Source organism: Pantherophis guttatus, chromosome 7 (assembly GCF_059756535.1).
Source record: "Pantherophis guttatus breed Tessera chromosome 7, ASM5975653v1, whole genome shotgun sequence".
NCBI lineage: Eukaryota > Metazoa > Chordata > Lepidosauria > Squamata > Colubridae > Pantherophis > Pantherophis guttatus.
In genome coordinates, this window is record NC_142069.1 from 19,518,889 (window position 1) to 19,538,216 (window position 19,328).

General features: G+C 39.2%; 1 protein-coding gene across 2 annotated transcripts in view; it reads right to left on the reverse strand.

Annotated features, from left to right (window-relative positions):
* Nucleotides 1-3,576: 3,576 nt before the first annotated feature.
* Nucleotides 3,577-19,328, reverse strand: part of SYT10 (synaptotagmin 10) — a 54,683-nt gene continuing 38,931 nt past the window's right edge. The window contains exons 4-7 of one of the 2 annotated variants that reach the window (XM_087873101.1): nucleotides 11,112-11,232; nucleotides 10,398-10,569; nucleotides 6,858-6,987; nucleotides 3,577-4,571 (exon numbers count right to left, since the gene is read on the reverse strand). In XM_087873101.1, coding sequence (XP_087729227.1) covers nucleotides 4,509-4,571; nucleotides 6,858-6,987; nucleotides 10,398-10,569; nucleotides 11,112-11,232 — 486 coding nt within the window. In that variant the 3' untranslated portion in view covers nucleotides 3,577-4,508. The remainder of the gene's footprint in view (nucleotides 4,572-6,857; nucleotides 6,988-10,397; nucleotides 10,570-11,111; nucleotides 11,233-19,328) is intronic. The other variant, XM_034403012.3, reaches the window with a different exon arrangement.

Genomic DNA, 19,328 nt, shown 5'->3' on the forward strand with positions numbered 1-19,328 from the left:
TTCCAGCATTTCAAAGCAATCTTACAATTTTTACACATTGGAAATACGTTCCAGATTGTAATAGTGCTGTGCCAATGCAAAATATTGAAATGTTTATTCAAACATCCAAAAATATGTTTTCAAAAGTAAAACAGAAGTGTTTTGTACTAAGATTAAATAATCACGAGAACATTTATTTCTGTGATTTATTGGGGCCAAATGTATTTTCATTATGCTTTTGCCTAGTAAAATTCAGAAATGGTTAGCAACGATTGAATTTGGAAACATTTTCAATGAGCTCCCCTCCCCAATCTTGAATTATGTCATTGTGACTTTCTGTCGCAACTCTTTTATATGGAGCAGAAGAAAAAAAAAATCCTGTCTTTCTCTTTAAATAGTTGATTGGAAATATTTGGATGGGTATATATAAAGCCAGACCTCCTAGAGTGTGGGCTTATATGCATGAATGGAGAGTGAGTGAATGAGTGAGTGAGTGAGTGAATAAATAAATATGTAAGTAAGTAAGTAAGTAAGTAAGTAAGTAAGTAAGTAAGTAAGTAAATAAATAAATAAATAAATAAATAAATAAATAAATAAATAAATAAATAAATAAATTTGCTTGGTTGGTTGGTGGCACAGTCAACCAGATATTTAGGCTACATTTGACATCTTTATCTACCTATTTAGGCCTTCCCAAGGGATAGGCAGAAGGTGATTCATGGTTTTGGAGGTATCACTGCAGGCTACAAATTGTTCCAAGTAAATGTCTATGGAGATTCTCAGTCATCCAGGTCATGGTTGTCCCAAAGGTGCTTTTTCAAGAGACAACTGGATTTTCTGGTTTTTCTTTGAAGACGTTTCTTCAAAGCTTCTTTGTATTTTTTGATTTTATTATGTGTGAGTAATCTACGATTAGATTTGCAATAACCAAAGACCTAAGAATTATTAAGGTAGCATCATTAAAGGTTAGAGACTGTAACATTACCAGAACCAGTTCAGGTTGGTAGATAGATATTTTTCAAATTCCCAGAAAGAGAGTGACTGCCCAAATGGCTTCCGTGCTGAAAGAGAGAACCTAGATCTCTACTCATACCTAGTCCAGCACCCTAACCACTAAACCACATGGACTCTTTTCATATTCATATATATATATAACCTGTATGTATATGAAAATGTAAACAAGCAACTTTTCAAATGCATGTGTGTGCTTTTGTGCATTTCTGGCACGTATTCCCAAAATTTAAACCATGATAAATATTTTTATTGGAATAGGACAAGTATATTTAGTGAATCAGAGGCCTTATGTGAACAGGCTAGGTCAATGATGGCTAACCTTTTCCGGGCCGAGCGCCCAAAGCGCATGCACACGAACCCCCAAAATGCAATGCATGCATGGCCCCGTGCATGCGCCCCGCTCCCGTGCATGCGCGTGCCCCCTGCATGCCCCCATCTCCGTGCATGTGCCCCCGCATGCACCCTGTCCTCTGTGCATGTGCCCTTGCACATGTGCATGTACCCCCACACATGTGTATGTGCCCCCAGCATTGCCCCACCCCATGCATCTACGGATGCCCTGCATGTCCCCCCGGATAGACCCAAAGACCAGCTGGCTGGTGGGAGGCACCCACGCATGTGTGGTGAACCTGAGCTGGGGCGACGGCTCCAGAGAGTGCTCTGCGTGCCACCTCTGAAAGAAATAGGTTCGCCACCACTGGGCTAGGTGTACCTAGCATCTCTGATCACAGAATAAGTATTCTTCCATGTAGCACAGTTTAAATGCATGAGGACATACTGAACCAGAAGGTCAAAGTTTGACCTAAATATAGATTTGATTTATATATTGCATTATTATACCTTGATTTGATTAACAATCTGCAATTGACTAGGCTCATATCACATAAAGACTTATTTCACCCATTGTCCAACACCATTAGAGAGGTGGAGGAAATGATTGGTTTTGGGTTACTTCTGTTGTTTAAATTCAAACTGAATGGCTTGAAAAAGAGTATATCACATAAAGACATATTCTTTTTCGAGCCACTCAGTTTGAATTTAAACAACAGAAGTAGCTCAAAATCAATCATTTCCCCCATCTCTCTAATGGCTTTGGACCAGGGGTGTAATCCAGCAGGTTCTGACAAGTTCTGGAGAACCGGTAGCGGTAACAGTGTCCCTACCGTCCCTGTCCTACTGTCCCCATTTATTTGTACTCATTTCCTGTGTTCATGTCCATGTTTATACTTATACCTGTTATCTTGTACATGATCAACAAACTAACTAACTAACTAACTAACTAACTAACTAACTAACTAACTTACTAACTAACTAAATCTATTAGTGAAAGGCAGGAAATGAAAGTGGAATGAGGTTTCTATATGGATATTGAATTTAATAATAATAATAATAATAATAATAATAATAATAATAATAATAAATCGTGTGTTGTCCCGATTGTAATTGGAACCCTTGGAGCAATACCCAAAGGGCTACCCCGCTATTTAGAAATTCTAAATTTGCCGGACTTGAACATTTTGACTCTACAAAAAACCACCTTACTCGGAACAGCTTACATCCTCCGACGATACCTTAACAGTTCCTAGGTCCTTGGTTAGGACTCGAGCTGCTGGCTATTAAACAGCCTCAAAGGCTGTGAATCTCACTAAAGATTAACCAATAAATAATAATAATAATAATAATAATAATAATAATAATAGTGACCTGGCATCGAAACAATATGGCTATGGATGAAACATGTAACAGTGATACCCATTGTCATCAGGGCACTTGGTACCATGTCCAAGAATTTTATAAGATACATCAACAAATTGCAGCTTCCTGCAATAACACCAGTGGAACTGCAACGAACTGTGCTACTTGGAACATCGTACATCTTAAGAAGATACTTGGTTGATACCTAGGACGCTGGCAGCAATCCGTATCAACCATTAGCACCAGTCAATGGTATTTGTGATGCATTTTTGAATGTTCAGTTGACGGTGTTTTATGTTTAATGAATCAAGTTAATAATAATAATAATAATAATAATAATAATAATAATAATAATAATACTTTTTCCCCTTAGAAGGCACTCTTCAGAAAGTATAAGTGTACAACAATGAATAATTTCCCTTTTTCACTTTGTTTATTCTTTTACCTACTAAATAGTTGCCTAATCATGGTGTAGTAGGCAAATATATGTGGTTCTGCATGATCAGATATTTAGATCCCATCCAAAAGATCCTGATTAATATTTTAAGGAATAGCCTTATCGTTAAGAATTAATCAAAGATATTTGATCCTGGACAGATCAGGGACAATGATTTTGGTGACTTATGGGGTAGACCAGAAGCCGTTGAGAACTTTCTGCGAGTGAAATACAATCGATAGATTCTCAACAGAGGGTTTTGAAGTTTTATTTAGCTGTTGGTTTTACTTGTTAACTATGTTTATATATAGCAGAAATATATCAGGCTTAGTGGGTTGGGTAAACACTGTTGTAGAAATTCATAAATTGTGTGCCTGTTTTGCAAGGTGGTGGGGGGGAAACTATGATCGTTATCTCTATTCAGCTAGAGGGGACAATTGATATATATGTCCTTTTTGTTTTTTGTTTTTTCTTTTTCTGGACTATTTTGTGTAGTCTCATCTAATTTTGTTTTATTTTGTTTTTGTATTTTTCCCTTTTTTGAAGTTTGTATTTTAATGTTTTGAATAAAAATTTAAAAAAGGTAAGTTTTATGAAGAAAGCAGTTACAGTACCTACTGAAAACAAACAAACAAACAAAAAACCCCAAAACAAATAAATAAATAAACCATGTTTACTCCCTGTCCTGAAATTCCTTACAATATGATATTTATGCCTATGAATCTGGCAAAAAAATAAAATAAATTCCTGTGAATACCAGGACTTTGATTTAATACGGCATTCTAAGGCTTCCTTCCTTTACTTTTTTTGCAATATTTGCATTTCCTTTATGTACTGAGTTTGCTTATTTATTTAAATATTCCAAGTAAACCAGTGAATGTTTTAAAACTTTAGTATCTACAGACATCAGAAAACTTGTTCATTTCTACATATCAAGGATTCACTGGCAACCTACCTTGGCCTTTGTGGTATGTAAACATTGCCATAACTGAAATACCTTTTTTAAAAGGAAGTATCAAATTGATTTAATTTGGGGTATCATGAAATGGATCTCCGAACTTTATAAATGTGCCATAACCCATACATATAGAGAAGACAGAATCCTGTCCGCCAATGAAACACAACTGGAAGTAAAGAATAAGAAATAGTGGCATGATACTGTAGGCACAGCAGATAATAACAATGATGATGATGCAGGTCATGAATTTAGACCCAAATCTCCAGCTGTACATGGTTATGGTGCGGATGTTACACCGCTGTTCAGTCTAGGGTGTAAGTGGTGGTTTTGGTGATGAACAGGATCCTTGGCTGTCAAAGCTGGTTGCTCGGCCTGGCAACTGGAACAGATGGTACATTTTAAGAAAATAAGAAAAGACCTACTGAATCAAGGTCCGCGAAGTCCTGCATCCTGCTTCTCACTTTGGCCAATTTGATGCCTCCAGGAAGCCTACAAGCAGAATACCAAGGCAATGACCCTCACCCACTCATTGCTCCACTCCCACTGTACCCTGAATAAACTGGATCTACATATAAGCATCAGGAATTTTAGGCATCAATCGTTTCAACCAGTGATGAAATTCAGCCGGATCTATCCGGCTCATGCAATCCGGTAGGGCCGGTCATCTGGATCTCATCACATCCCATTTTTTACCCTCTGCGCATGTGCCAAAGAGTCTGTGCATGGGTGGAGGAGGCGCGCACACTCACATTTGCGATCTGGTAGCAAAGGTAAGTGCATTTTACCCCTGGGTTCAACTCTCTGCCTGGATAGTATATTCAGAAAGCCATTTAATGTGTGGAAAGAGATGGGGTACCTGTATTGGTGCAGGAAGGATTTAAAAATCATTTTGTCCCAGTGCTGTAATTCAGTGGTAGGTTGCCCCCGGTTTGCACCAGTTCGCAAGAACCAGTAGTAAAACCGGTGGGAGGCTCTGCCTACCACTCTGGATGTTGTCATAGGCGATCTGCACATGTGCAGAAGCTTCTGCGTATGCGCAGAAGCTTGGTGCGTACATGAGCGAAGCAAGAGCGTGTGCGTGATTCTGTTGCAAACTGGTAGCAAAGGTAAGTAGAACCCACCCCTGCTGTAATTGCTTAGTTTTTCTTTAAAAAGTAAATGAAACATTGGGAGTGATACTCATTGGACTTCTGTAATCAGTCATTTGCTGACTGTTGCTCATGGAAGAGGTTTCTGTTCTCCTAACTTTGTCTTAGATATTTGAAAATTATTTTCAAAACTCTCCTGCAGCTGATTTTCTACTTAGAAGCAGGGCTGTCTTAACAGTATGATGGGCCCCAGACAAAGCAGTGTACTGGGGCCCCTATGACAACTACTCACAGGAATAAAAATGTAAATGGTCGATAAAATTAAATATATATTTACTTTATTGGCACTTCCAACAAAATCGGTGTTGAAACATTAAAACATTGATTAGTGGTTGCTGCCATGCAGCAACCACTAATCAACATGATAAACATTTGAACAATACACGAGACTTGAAAAACACAACAATACTCAGTAAGCCATACAGTTGCTGTATTTATATGATACAAGGTGCATTGAAGAGTTAACATACACAGATTAGTATAGTGCCCCTATACTCGTGGGCTCCACGGGCAAGTGCCCATCAGGCCCATGCGTTAAGACAGCCCTGCGAGAAGTAGTAGAAGGTGCTGGTATCAGTGTGGTTAATTTTCATTACAGGTAGTCCTCACTCACTGACCATAATTAGACTGGCAAGTCCATCACTAAGAAACTTGGTTGTAAAATAAAAAATCATGAGATTGCATCTGATTTACAATGGAAGTTAATCCGTTCTGGCTGCAGTCATTAAGTGAATCTCCACAGGCCACATGACCATAACTTGCAACTTCCTGCTGGCTTCCCCATTAACTTTGTGGGAAGTCAGCTGTGAAGGTTACAAATTGCAGCCATGTGACTTTGACTGGGATAATCATAAATGTGTGCTAGTTGCCTAGTATCCAAATTGTGATCTCGAAGCCGCTGTGATGGCCGCAACTTCAAGGATCAGTCATAAGAACAAGTGTTCAGCACTGTTGTGATGTTGAATGGTTGCTGTAGCAATGGTCAGTAGGCAAGGACTATCATTCTGTGTGTGTTTTCCTGTCTATGTTTTCTGAAGTTGCCCTGGTGGCCCACAGGGCAGTTCTCAATCTAAAAAAAGGTCTATGGAGAGAGACCCCATCAGTAGTGGTTTTCACTTACCTTCGCTACCGATTCGGAACTGTAAGCATGCGTGGAGTCTCGCTTGCTTCGCTTGCGTGCGGCACTTCTGCACATGCGCAGAACCTTCTGCGTATGCGCAGAGCACCCGTGATGATGTCTGGGTGAGTGGGCGGAGCCTCCCACTGCTGCCACTACTGGTTTGCTGGAACCGGGGCGAACTGGTAGAAACCCACCACTGGACTCCATCACCACAATATCTTTTGAGATATAATGAGTGTATTGGAAGCAGGGAGGAGGCAGAACACAAGAAAGTGCAGTTCATGGAAACACATGATATCTATGCACATCTCTTGGCACTTTACCACTAAAGTGCAAGAACACATTCCAGCTGAACTTCTCTTCTTTAAAAGACATTGCCAATGCAATTGTTCTTTTACCAGACTGAAGGAGGATTAAGGGAGAAAAAATTCCAGGAGAATCTATATGGGGAGGGCGGGGGTAAAAACATGGGAGTTAGCTATTTTATGGAAATAATTTTATCCTTACCTCTAATAATGGATGCCAGTGGGTTATTGGTTTGCGTGGATATGCCAGCATTTCGTTCCAGTGGTCTCTTCCGAGTCCTTCTGCATCAAGTCCGGTCCTACATACCCCGATCACTTCATTGTGCCCTACTCTAGGATTAAAGAGAGGGAAAATTGGTCCACAGAACTGTATATACTTGTGATGGACTATATTTTTATTTATTTTTAAATGTTATGCTGCCCTTCTCTCTACCAAGTGACTCTAATGAAGTGGGCAGAGGTGGAGGCAAGACAAAAAAAAAAAAAACACAACATAACCAGGGTTAGAAAGGAGACAGAAGAAAAGAATTAGGATAGTTACTCCTTAGAATCTCCCAGGTTATATCCATTAGGCTAATAGTTTAGTCTGGCAAGATTCTGGCTAGTGGTGTGAACAAAAAATAACTGAACTTTTACCTAGATGGTTCTAGTCATTTTTGGACTGGGCCTGAGAATGCTCTGATGTAAAACAGTAAGAGCTGCAAATGGAATAACTATCTTTTTTAAAATCAAGGGTAAGTAGAATTTGTGAGTTGCATGAGTTGTACAAATTAAGAAAAAATGCAATTTCCTTGTTTTATATTTTTTTCTCTCTTCTACGGTGACTGGAGAAGGTCAAATAGGTATAGGACATTGCCTCATCTGCTGACACCTGGAAATGTTATTCATTGAATTCTTTCAGGTTCTGAGATTTCATCAAATCTCTCTAGGCTTTTTAGATGTGAGAATAATAATGCTTCAGAGGATAAGAGTGCCTTTATAAAGTCTAGAAAGGTGTTTTAAATCTACAATAAAAGAATTGAAGTTATTACAGCATATCTCTATGTATCTACTACAGCAATGCATTTTGGGGGTTTACTGTAGCATTTGTTGTTAGGGACCATTTCAGATATGTCCTTTCAATGTTTATCAAATAATCTATTATGAGAAGTAGACCTATTTTGGACCTGGTGATAGAAGCTAAAGTTGTTTCTAAGGGCTAGAATCTGGGGTTGGCAATCTGTGGGTTTATGTTATCTGAAAGTTATGAAAACCAACACTTATTTTCATGGTAGGATATCTACATACAAACTATAAATGGCCAAAACAGCAGTGATGATGTTGATCAAATAATACATCTTTTTGTTTTTTCCTTTAAAACTGTCACTTGCTTTCCTATAGTCTGTCTGACTCCTGAAATTGTTACCGGATGTTATGCTCTGAGTGATCAACAGGTGGCAAGAAAGTAGGGTCAGTCAGGCACAACACAGGTTATGTAGACAGTAAACACAGGGTCAATCAAAATGGACTCAAATGTCTATACACCAATGCACAGAGTATGAGGAATAAACAGGTGAATTAGAAATTCAAGTAAACGAGGGCAGATATGATATTGTTGCCATTACGGAAACTTGGTGGGATGAAACCCACAAATGGAACATACAGTTAGAGGGATTTAAATTATTTAAAAGAAATAGACCAAATAAAAGAGGAGGTGGAGTTGCACTATATATAAGAAATAACTACATCTCTACAGAAATAGAGCACAACAATGATGAAAATTATCTTGAATGCATTTAGGTCAATATTAAAGGGGAAAAAATGCCATTGCCATAGGTGTATACTATAGGCCACCCAACCAAACAGAGGAAATAGATGAACTTTCTGCTAGTCAGCTAACTAAGGTATGTAGGAAGCACATCATAATAGTAATGGGGAATTTTAACTACCCTGTCATCAACTGGTTCTAACAAACCTAGCAGACAACTTTGTTTTCCAAAATGTAGAGAAGGGAACAAGGGGATCAGCCACATTGGACTTAATTCTCACTAACAGAGATGAAATGATAGAAAGTGTTGAAGCTACAAGAACCTTGGGGGCGAGTGATCATGCATTATTGGAATTCAACATTATGCAAGCACAAGTAATAGAACAAAGTCAAACCAGAGTCTTGGACTTTAAAAGAGTTAATTTCTCTGCTCTGACCATCACACATCAGAGATACCTTGACATATTCTTCAACATCTTCATCAATGACTTGGACAAGGGAATAGATGGGGAATTCATCAAATTTGCAGATGACACCAAGCTGGCAGGAATAGCCAACACTATGGAAGTTAGGCTTAAGTTACAGAAGGATCGTGACAGACTTGAACTTGTAACAAAATGAAATTCAATGGTGAAAAAAGTAAGGTTCTACATTTAGGCAAGAAAAACAAAATGCACAGGTACTATATATGTGGTACCTTGCTCAATAATAGTAACTGTGAGAGGGATCTTGGAGTCCTAGTGGACAACCATTTAAATATGAGCCAGCAGTGTGCAGCAGCTGCCAAAAAAGCCAACATAGTCCTAGGCTGCATAAACAGAGGGGTAGAATCAAGATCACGTGAAGTGTTAATACCACTTTATAATGCCTTGGTAAGGCCACACTTGGAATTCTGCATCCAGTTTTGGTTGCCACGATGTAGAAAAGATGTGGAAACTCTAGAGAGAGTGCAGAGAAGAGCGACAAAGATGATTAGGGGACTGGAGGCTAAAACATATAAAGAACGGTTGCAGGAACTGGGTATGTCTAGTCTGATGAAAAGAAGGACTAGGGATGACATGATAGCAATGTTCCAATATCTCAGGGGCTGCCACAAAGAAGAGGGAGTCAAGCTATTCTCCAAAGCACCTAACGGTAGAACAAGAAGCAATGGGTGGAAACTAATCAAGGAGAGAAGCAACCTAGAACTAAGGAGAAATTTCCTGACAGTTAGAACAATTAATCAGTGGTACAACTTGCCTCCAGAAGTTGTGAATGCTCCAACACCGGAAGTTTTTAAGAAGAGATTGGATAACCATTTGTCTGAAGTGGTGTAGGGTTTCCTGCCTGAGGAAGGGGTTGGACTAGAAGACCTCCAAGATCCCTTCTAACTCTGTTATTCTGTTATTCTGCTCCCACAGACCATTCCTGGTGCAGAATTTGGTGGTAGAAAGATTGCTGCACACTGTCGCAGTTACCAGCTAAATTCTTGCTCATGTACTATCATATATGCAAATTACAACCCTCAAATGCTGCTAGGACATTTGAGAAATCTGAGTTTTGAGGGAAGGAAGGAAAGGGCAAAATACCTTTTGGCTTGTGTGGAGACATGCAGGTAGCACCTGTCAAGAACACTTGGCAAAAAGACAACAAGTCTTTTTTGGAGATCATTCAGCAGCTGTGAAGGACAGCTGTACAAACCCAGGAAAAGATACTGATGCTTTAAAGGTAGAAGCAACATACACACCCCTGTGTGTTCGAAATGATATTTTGCCCCCTGAATTTGGATCTTTCACAGTCTAAAATAATCTAACGAAGAGAGGTTATGATAAGTAAGGGAGGAATGATAAGTATTTTGATAAAAGGCATGGTAGAAGATCAGACAGAGCAGTAAATAGGAGTCCAGGCAAAGATCTTAAGCTGTAGGTCCGATGTTAATATATTTGAACACATTATACACATGCGCAAGACATATTTATTCATTTCTTTGGAAAGAGGAAAATGCAACATTACTACCGGTCATAGTCCATGACGGCAATGGACAGGCTGACTTGTTCCACGTTTTCAGGAGGAATGTCAAAAACTATAGCTTCACTGTATACTGGGTTGAGAGTGTTCTTCTTTGTGGTTGTTTTCCTCTTTTTCAGGCGTCGACCATCACACATCAGAGATACCTTGACATAGGGATCTGAGATAACAGGGAAGGAACTAAACAAATGAAAGTGCATGGACAACTTTGCCAGCAGACAAAAATTAAAATAAGCAGCCGGTTCCATCTAGGTACCACAATGGGTGGATGTAACCAGTGATGGGCTGCAACTGGTTTAACAATTGGTTCTGTGAGCGCATGCTTTGTGCATGCACGCGCCTAAGGCACTTGCACAGAGTATTCAAAATACAGCAGTTTGAAGCTCAGCTCCTTACTTTCTAAGGCAGCCCCGGTCAGTAGAACAGTGGAGGTGCGGAAATCAGCTGTGCCGCGCGAATCAGCTGAGCCAGAAAGAAGGAAATATAGGACAGGATAGGGCAGAGGTGGGTGGGTGGGTGGGGCCAGTGGATGGTTTGGAAGAACCGGTCTGAACCAGCAGCAGCCCACCACTGGCTGTAACATCTTTGATCATGCTTGAACAGCCCTTTTAGAAATTCAGCACCAGGTCTTAAAATCCTGATAAGACTCTATTTCCCCATCAACTCCACTCAGGTAGGCTAAGTGAAAAGGCACCTGCTCACCTGATGAACCAGTGATATCCATTGCTTTGAGATTTCGGCATTTGATGACTGTGAGGGTCATCCTCCCTGCAGTAGGCAAGTAGCAAAGGGAAAACATGATTTCCCCCAGATCAATGCTTTCCTGTAAAAGGAAGAGTAGATACAGATTAACAGAGTTGGAAGGCACTTTGTAGGTCATCTAGTCCAACCCCCCACTCAAGCAGGACACCCTACACTATTTCTGACAGATGGCAGTCCAGTCTCTTGCTGAAAGCTTCCAGTGATGAAATTCCCACATCTTCTGAAGGCAAGCTGTTCCATTGGTTGATTGCTCTCAGTCAGAAAATTCCTTATTTCTAGGTTGAATCTCTCCTTGGTCAGTTTCCATCCATTATTCCTTGTCTGGACTTCAGGTGCTTTGGAAAATAGCTTGACCCCCTTCTCTTTGTGGCAGCCCCTCAAATATTGGAACGCTGTTATCATGTCTCCTCTGGTCCTTCTCTTCACTAGACCAGCCATGCCCAGTTCCTGCAACCATTCATTTTATGTTTTAGCCTCCAGTCCCTAATCATCTTGGTTGCTCTTGCTTATCAATACTGTACTAGAAATGAAACATGGTTTTAAAAACTTATTCCAGAATAATACACTTGTTAAAATACATATACAGGACCTTACTTTTATCTCACTTTGTGCCCCTGGGAATCTTCCCTAAACTGATATTATTTGAATTTTGGTCTGTAGTAACGAAATGGGAAATCTGTAGCTTTTCCATATATACAGTGGCTGGATAGCATAGTGGTTAGACTGCCTTTGATAAGGAAGTGCAGGGTTCAAATTCAGGCTGGTACCTCCCTAATCAGTTGGGGTCCTTGAGCAATGCTTCACCTGCCTACCTCAAATGTGAGAGTGACACTAACCAGAAGATTCATGCCAGCTAAGACGTTGCCCAGATTAACAGGGTCCATGTCAGATGTTGAGGTACTAAGACAATCTGATGATAAGTAGGAAACTAGAACAAACCTTGCATGGTGGAGACATGGAAACATGGAATGCTACTACAACAATAGATCTAATGAGAGGAGATCTGGGAGAGTGGCTCCAACTGATCCTAGGAACAACATCAGAGCTTTTTGTCCAAAAGAGAGCAAAGCTAAGATATTGTGCAGAGCACAAAAACTTTCGGGCTTCTGGTAGAGGACCTAAGTTTGAGGAAGAAATATAGCAACAATTTGGGTGAGGGAATAGATAGATAGATAGATGTAGATGATATAGATATATATAGATATAGATGTGTGTGTGCACGCCCTTGTGCGTGCATGTTTATTTATTAAATAAAATTTAAAAGAATAAAAACAATGCAAATTTTGAAAGAGAAAAGTATGAAAAATAAAGAAAAGTAATACGCGGAGAAAAAAGTACAGAGAAAGAAATACAGAAGAGAAAGGGGGAAAAAAGGAAAAGCAAAGACAAAATTAAAGAATAATTGTATTTATTAGTGACTAAATCTTTTGTTGAAACAAAAAAAATGAACATATGATTTATGGGATTGATGATTAGAAAAGGTAAATTATGGAATGAAGGAAATAATGTAACCTAAGAGAGAGAGAGAGTAAAATATAAATGGATTTGTAACTACTGTGAAGCAGATCGGAAGCTTAGGAAATCTATAGCTCTTCCAATACTATTTGCTTCCCATAGCTGTCAGCACTATTGAAGGTCAGATATTATGGGAATTATATAGCAATATTCAGTAGGATATAGTTTTGTCTGAATGAATTAATTGGGCATTAATTCTAAAAAATTCATAATTTAAAAGATAACCTTATTTCAACCTTCCACTCCATTGTATTAGACTTCTGTCTTTCATAAACTGAGGTGATAGGGATAAAAACCTCCATAATTTTTTAAAAGAGACTCTGCTTTGGTCTGAAAGTGTAGTTTCATTTTAGAAATAAGAGCCTACTACAGTGGTGGGATTCAGCCAGTTCGCACCACTTCGGGAGAACCGGTTGTTAACTTTCTGAGCAGTTTGGCAAACTGGTTGTTGGAAGAAATCATTAGGGCAGAGAACCGGTTGTTAAATTACTTGAATCCCACCACTGGTCTACTACTTGATCTATTCTTATAAACATTTTTGCAGAAGCACCATTAATTTTGATGGGAGTTATTCCCAGTTAAATGCATATATAATTACAGCTATACCCTGACATTTGTGAGAAACTAATTCTGCTTTTTAATAAAGGGCATCTGAATAGCTTCGGATATAATTCTTGAGGAAAACTTGTTCAAAAGACAGGGTGTCCATGTGGAGAAGGTTAAAAAAAATCAAGATGGCAGCCACAAATACACAACTGAAGCCCTGCCCTTTTTGTATATGGAACATATATGGAACATATGTCAAGGTGAAGGGCTCTGACCATGCAGATTTCTTTAACTCACCCACCTAACCCTATGGAGAGGAGACTAAGAGGTTGTGGTCAGTGGTGGGATTCACATTTTTTTACTACTGGTTCTGTGGGCGTGGTGTGGCTTGGTGGGCGTGGCAGGGGAAGGATACTGCAAAATCTCCATTCCCGCCCCACTCCAGGGGAAGGATACTGCAAAATCCCCATTCCTTCCCCACTCCTGGTGGAAGGATATTGCAAAATCTCCATTTCCATCCCACTCTGGGGCCAGCCAGAGGTGGTATTTGCCAGTTCTCCGAACTACTCAAAATTTCTGCTACCGGTTCTCCAGAACCTGTCAGAACCTGCTGTATAGCATCCCTGGTTGTGGTTAATGTTGGCTATATTTCTACGATACCAGTAATGGTCTTCCTCATTTTAACTATTAAATGCATTCATCCATTTTATACCTTGTACAAAAATGCATTGATGAGTAATGTTTTTATCTAAAAAAAATTTCTCTTTTCCTGACCCTGTAATCCCTTAATTCAGGTTAGAATCAGGGTAACTGGATGGAACTCAGCTTTTATTGGCTGGGTGCCTTTCCTGATGCCTATGTGGAGTTGGCAGTACATATTTTGAATTTGCTACCTAAAAGAGAAACATCTCCCGCTACTTAGGATTGAACTCTCAACCTTCTGAGTGGGAGGCAAGTGTTTTCACCACTAGGTCACTACACTGTTCTACCTAAGAGATCAAAATATTAATATGAATAAATATGTGCTTACGGCTGCGTGGCTAGGGGCATCAAATGATGCCATTGGCACTTTCAGGAACGTTTAGGTTTTGTTGCGTCAGATTCATGAGAAAGGCAAACAGACGTGGGAAAGGAAACTATTTACTTAAAATCTGGCAGTAAAACAACTTGAAAACTGGGAGACTGCTGAGATCTGATGAACGCATCCAGCAAGGGGCTGTAAGATCTTCATTCCAGTAAGTAGCACAACGATTTTTGCAAACACACCAGGATAAAGAACAAGATGAGTGAGAAAGAGAACTATTTCTTTGGAAAACCATCCATTTAGTTGCTGGAGACTCAACTGGTAGCTACACTGATCATCCATTAATGTGTTAGATAGAAGTTCCTGACTCTGATTCTGCTATATATTAGTGTGAACAATGTCGGCATAAAAGCAGATGTTTCTCAAGCTTGACAACTTGAAGGTGTGTGGACTTCATCTCCCAGAATTCCACAGTCAGTCATGATGGCTGGGGAATCCTGGAAGCTGAAATCCACATGACTTTGAGGTTGCCCAGATTGATAAATGCTGGCTTAGAAGTAATTAAGCCTGATGAACATAAACAGATTTATGCGTATTAATGCCCAGAGCCTACTAGTGTTAATTAGACTCAGTTTATGGTATATTGCATTAAAATTTTATGGATTTCTAGTCAAAGGTCAAAAAGAATCCTCAAACTAGTGGTTAGCTCATAAATCATACAAAATTACATTAATATATTTGTAAATTTTATGGAAGATGGCAGAAAGCAACACTTTTTATGCCTAAGTGGAGTAAAAACAATTCAAAAGTATGCTTTGTTAGGTCTGAGTTTCTTTTGTTTTTAAATATCTTGCCTAATGCAAGATATTGCCAGACCAATTCTTGAATACAGTTCATCTGTCTGGAACCCGCACTGCATATTGGACATTAATACAATCGAACGAGTCCAAAGATATTTCACAAGAAGAGTCCTCCACTCCTCTGCTCACAACAAAATACCTTATGCCATCAGACTTGAAATTTTGTGCTTAGACAACTTAGAACTTCGCCGTCTTCGGTCTGACCTAAGCATAGTACATAAAATCATCTGCTACAATGTCTACCAGCCAATGAATACTTCAGCTTCAACCAAAACAATACAAGAGCACACAATAGATACAAACTCATGGTAAATCGATCCAAACTAGACTGCAGAAAACACGACTTCAGCAACAGAGTGGTCAATGCCTGGAATGCACTACCTGACTCTGTGGTTTCTTCCACAAATCCCCAAAACTTTAATCTTAGACTGTCTACTGTAGACCTCACCCCATTCCTAAGAGGTCTGTAAGGGGCGTGCATAAGCACACCAGCGTGCCTACCGTCCCTGTCCTAATGTTTTCTTTTATTCGTATCCTTTTCATGTATTTATAATTATGTTTACACTTGTATCTGTCATAAAATACATGCTTGACCAAACAAACAAACAAACAAACAAACAAACAAACAAACAAACAAACATATCTAGAACATGGGCTGCATTTAATACAGCTATCAGAGAATCCAGATAGGTTGCAGCTCCTTCCTGAGTATATATTTGATGAGGTTTAATGATGGAGGTCAGAGAAACCATGGTTCAGATGAATCCTACAGAATGTGGCATGGGGTTTCAAAATCTAGAGGAGCAGATGACATTAGAGGTTTGGAGGCCTGAATTTTCTTGCAATCAGTATGGTTTAGCAGCAGCAGCCACAGCCAAAATGGAATAGCTAAGGGGAAATTGTATCTCTGGAACCGGTAGCAAAATGGCTGAATTTTGGCTAGTTTTATCTAAGTGTTTATGACAGCAAATTGGCAGGGGAATTCTGAGAGTTGAAGTCCAGACATCTTCAAGTTGGCAAGTTTGAAAAACACTGGGATAGATCATTTTACCTGAAAAGTTTAGGTGATCTCATATCACACCCTCAGACAGGGTTGCAAAACGTAATGATTAAGAATACAAGTGGCATGCCAGCTTCTCTATTTTGACTCTTGAAGCTTTCCCAGAATAAATGGGGCTAACATTCGGGAGCCTTCCTTTCAATTGGGTTGGAGATTGAGGGCATTTGGGGGGGGGAATGGCTTAATGCACCTATTTCAGCTCTTAAAAATCTAGTATTTCCCTTTCAAAGCATGTCCTGCCAGCATTCTCTTTTCAAGTATAGCTATCAAGATGCTGGACCAAAACTGAGATCTGCCAAGGGACACTACGCACCCCTGGACTATGCTGTATTTTTCTTAATCATGCTCTGTTGAATATGTCAAAATACTATACTAGGCTTGTGCAGGCATCACTTAACATTCCTCACACTTGAATTCTAGGCTTTAGAAGTAGCCACATCAACCTCACATTTGCTAAGTGGTAGCCCATTCTCATCCTGGTGCAGTGGTTAGAATGCAGTATTGCAGGGTAATTCAGCCACTGCTAGGGGTTTGATCCTCACTGGCTCAAGGTTGACTCAGCCTTCCATCCTTCCGAGGTCGGTAACATGAGGACCCAGATTGCTGGGGACTATATGCTGACTCTGTAAACTGCTTAGAGAGAGCTGTAAAGCACTGTAAAGCAGTATATAAGTCTAAGTGCTATTGCTATTCTATAGTATTGCTGTTGCTATTCTATTCTATAAAGTCTATGGTGGTAGGCTTTAGGAAAAACCCTTCCATACTTCCACCTCTCACAATACTAGACAACACAATATCAACAGTAGAGACCTTCAAATTTCTAGGTTCTATCATATATCAAGACCTAAAATGGACACCTAACATCAAAAACGTCATCAAAAAAGCACAAGAATGTTCTTTCTGCACCAACTCAGAAAGCTCAAACTGCCCAAGGAGCTGCTGATCCAGTTCAGATAATTCCAGAGGAATTATTGAGTCTATCATCTGTTCCTCTATAACTGTCTGGTTTGGCTCTGCAACCCAACATGACAGACACCGAATTCAGGGGATAATTAGAACTGCAGAAAAAGCAATTGCTACCAACCTGCCTTACATTGTGGACCTGTATACTCAGTGGTGGGATTCAAGTAATTTAACAACCGGTTCTCTGCCCTAATGATTTCTTCCAACAGCCAGTTTGCCAAACTGCTCAGAAAGTTAACAACTGGTTCTCCCGAAGTGGTGCGAACTGGCTGAATCCCATCACTGTGTATACTGCACGAGTCAAAAAGAGGGCTGTGAAATATTTACAGACCCCTCGTATCATGGATATAAACTGTTTCAACTCCTACCCTCAAAACGATGCTATAGAGCACTGCACACCAGAACAACTAGACACAAGAACAGTTTTTTCCCAAATGCCATCACTCTGCTAAACAAATAATTCCCTCAACACTGTCAAACTATTTACTAAGTCTGCACTACTATTAATCTTCTCATCGTCCCCACCACCCATCTCCTTCCACTTATGACTGTATGACTGTAATTTTGTTGCTTGTATCATTTGTACCCTACGACTATCATTAAGTGTTGTACCTTACGATTCTTGATGAACATATCTTTTCTTTTATGTACACCGAGATCATATGCACCAAGACAAATTCCTTGTGTGTCCAATCACACTTGGCCAATAAAAAATTCTATTCTATTCTATTCTATTCTATTCTATTCTATTCTATTCTATTCTATTCTATTCTATTCTATTCTTTTTCAAGTTATTAAACTCTCTGATAAAACACCCCACTCTCAGATTATCTAGCATAAAAAAAATAAACACCAAAAGGATTACGTATTTTTCCCTCCTATGAGACAGATGAAAATGAATAAATTGGATAATGTAATGAAGGCAAAAAGAATTTAAAATTAAAAATGGTGTAACTGAACAATTATTGGGCTTAAACTAAATAAAACATCACATGTAATACATGAGTTGTAATAAGAAAGAAGGAAGGCAAAGGTGAGAATAGCAAAAATAGAATGGGAAGGAAAGTTAGAGTAGAAAGAAAAAACTGATGGAGTGTTGATAAGAATAGGCCAAGTGAGAATGGAAATGAAAACAATTTAAAGGATAAATCAATTGGCTCTATTTGAAGGGGTTTTTCAAGAGAGAACACTATTATACAGAAACTCAAGATTGTTGTGGATTAATTAGACCAGCACAACTTTCTTAGGTTAGTCAGAGACAGTGTATTGTGCAATAGGTTCAAAGTTTGTACATGAAGCTTTGAACAAAGACAGAAATTAGTTACAATGGTTTTATACCCTTCTAAGACAAAGGATTCTGCTAACACAGCAGTTTATGTGGTCATATACATTTGTTATATTTAATTGACATTTCCTAATTACTAAGTTTTACATTATCTTTGCCAAACAGTCATAATTCTTCTTGTAAATCACTGAAGCAAAGATTAAAATTATCTCTTGTTGATATTTCATGTGGTCATCCTTGATCTCTTTTAACCTTCAAACTGTATATCACCAAATGTCTCTATCTCTGACAACTGAGGGGCCCCTCTTCTGAATGTTTCTACTTCAAAGGAACTTTGTTCTGCCTTTGTACTGTCTCAACTGGATATAGTTAGTTGCTCCTCTCAAACAGGCACATTTTCTTTCCTACAATACTATGAATAAAGAGGGCCCTTCAGTGATCATCCAGCTGGACCTGCATTACCTACATTATTATGAGAGTCTAAAGCAGGGCTATGTGTCATGCGCTTGTCACGTATACATCCGGTATAGTGAAGGGGAAAAATGTCCTGATACGTTATGTGACAATCTGAGTTTGACACTCCTGGTCTAAAGTAATAGTGTGATTTTTTGCTAAGCCAAACCTCCATCTTTAACAACAGAATAAGAGAGTTGGAAGGGACTCTGGAGGACTTCTAGTCCAATCCCCTGCTCAAGCAGGAATTTCAGACAAATGTCTGTCCAATTTCTTCTTAAAAACCTCATTATTGGAGCACCCACAACCTCTGGAGGCAAGTGATTCCATTAATTCTGTTAGGAAATGGTCATTGTCTAACTAGTTGGCCAGGGAATATATAAGCCAACATCATATGTTTATAGTATGAATATGTATAATATAGCTTTAAGAGTATTGCTGAGTCATTCTG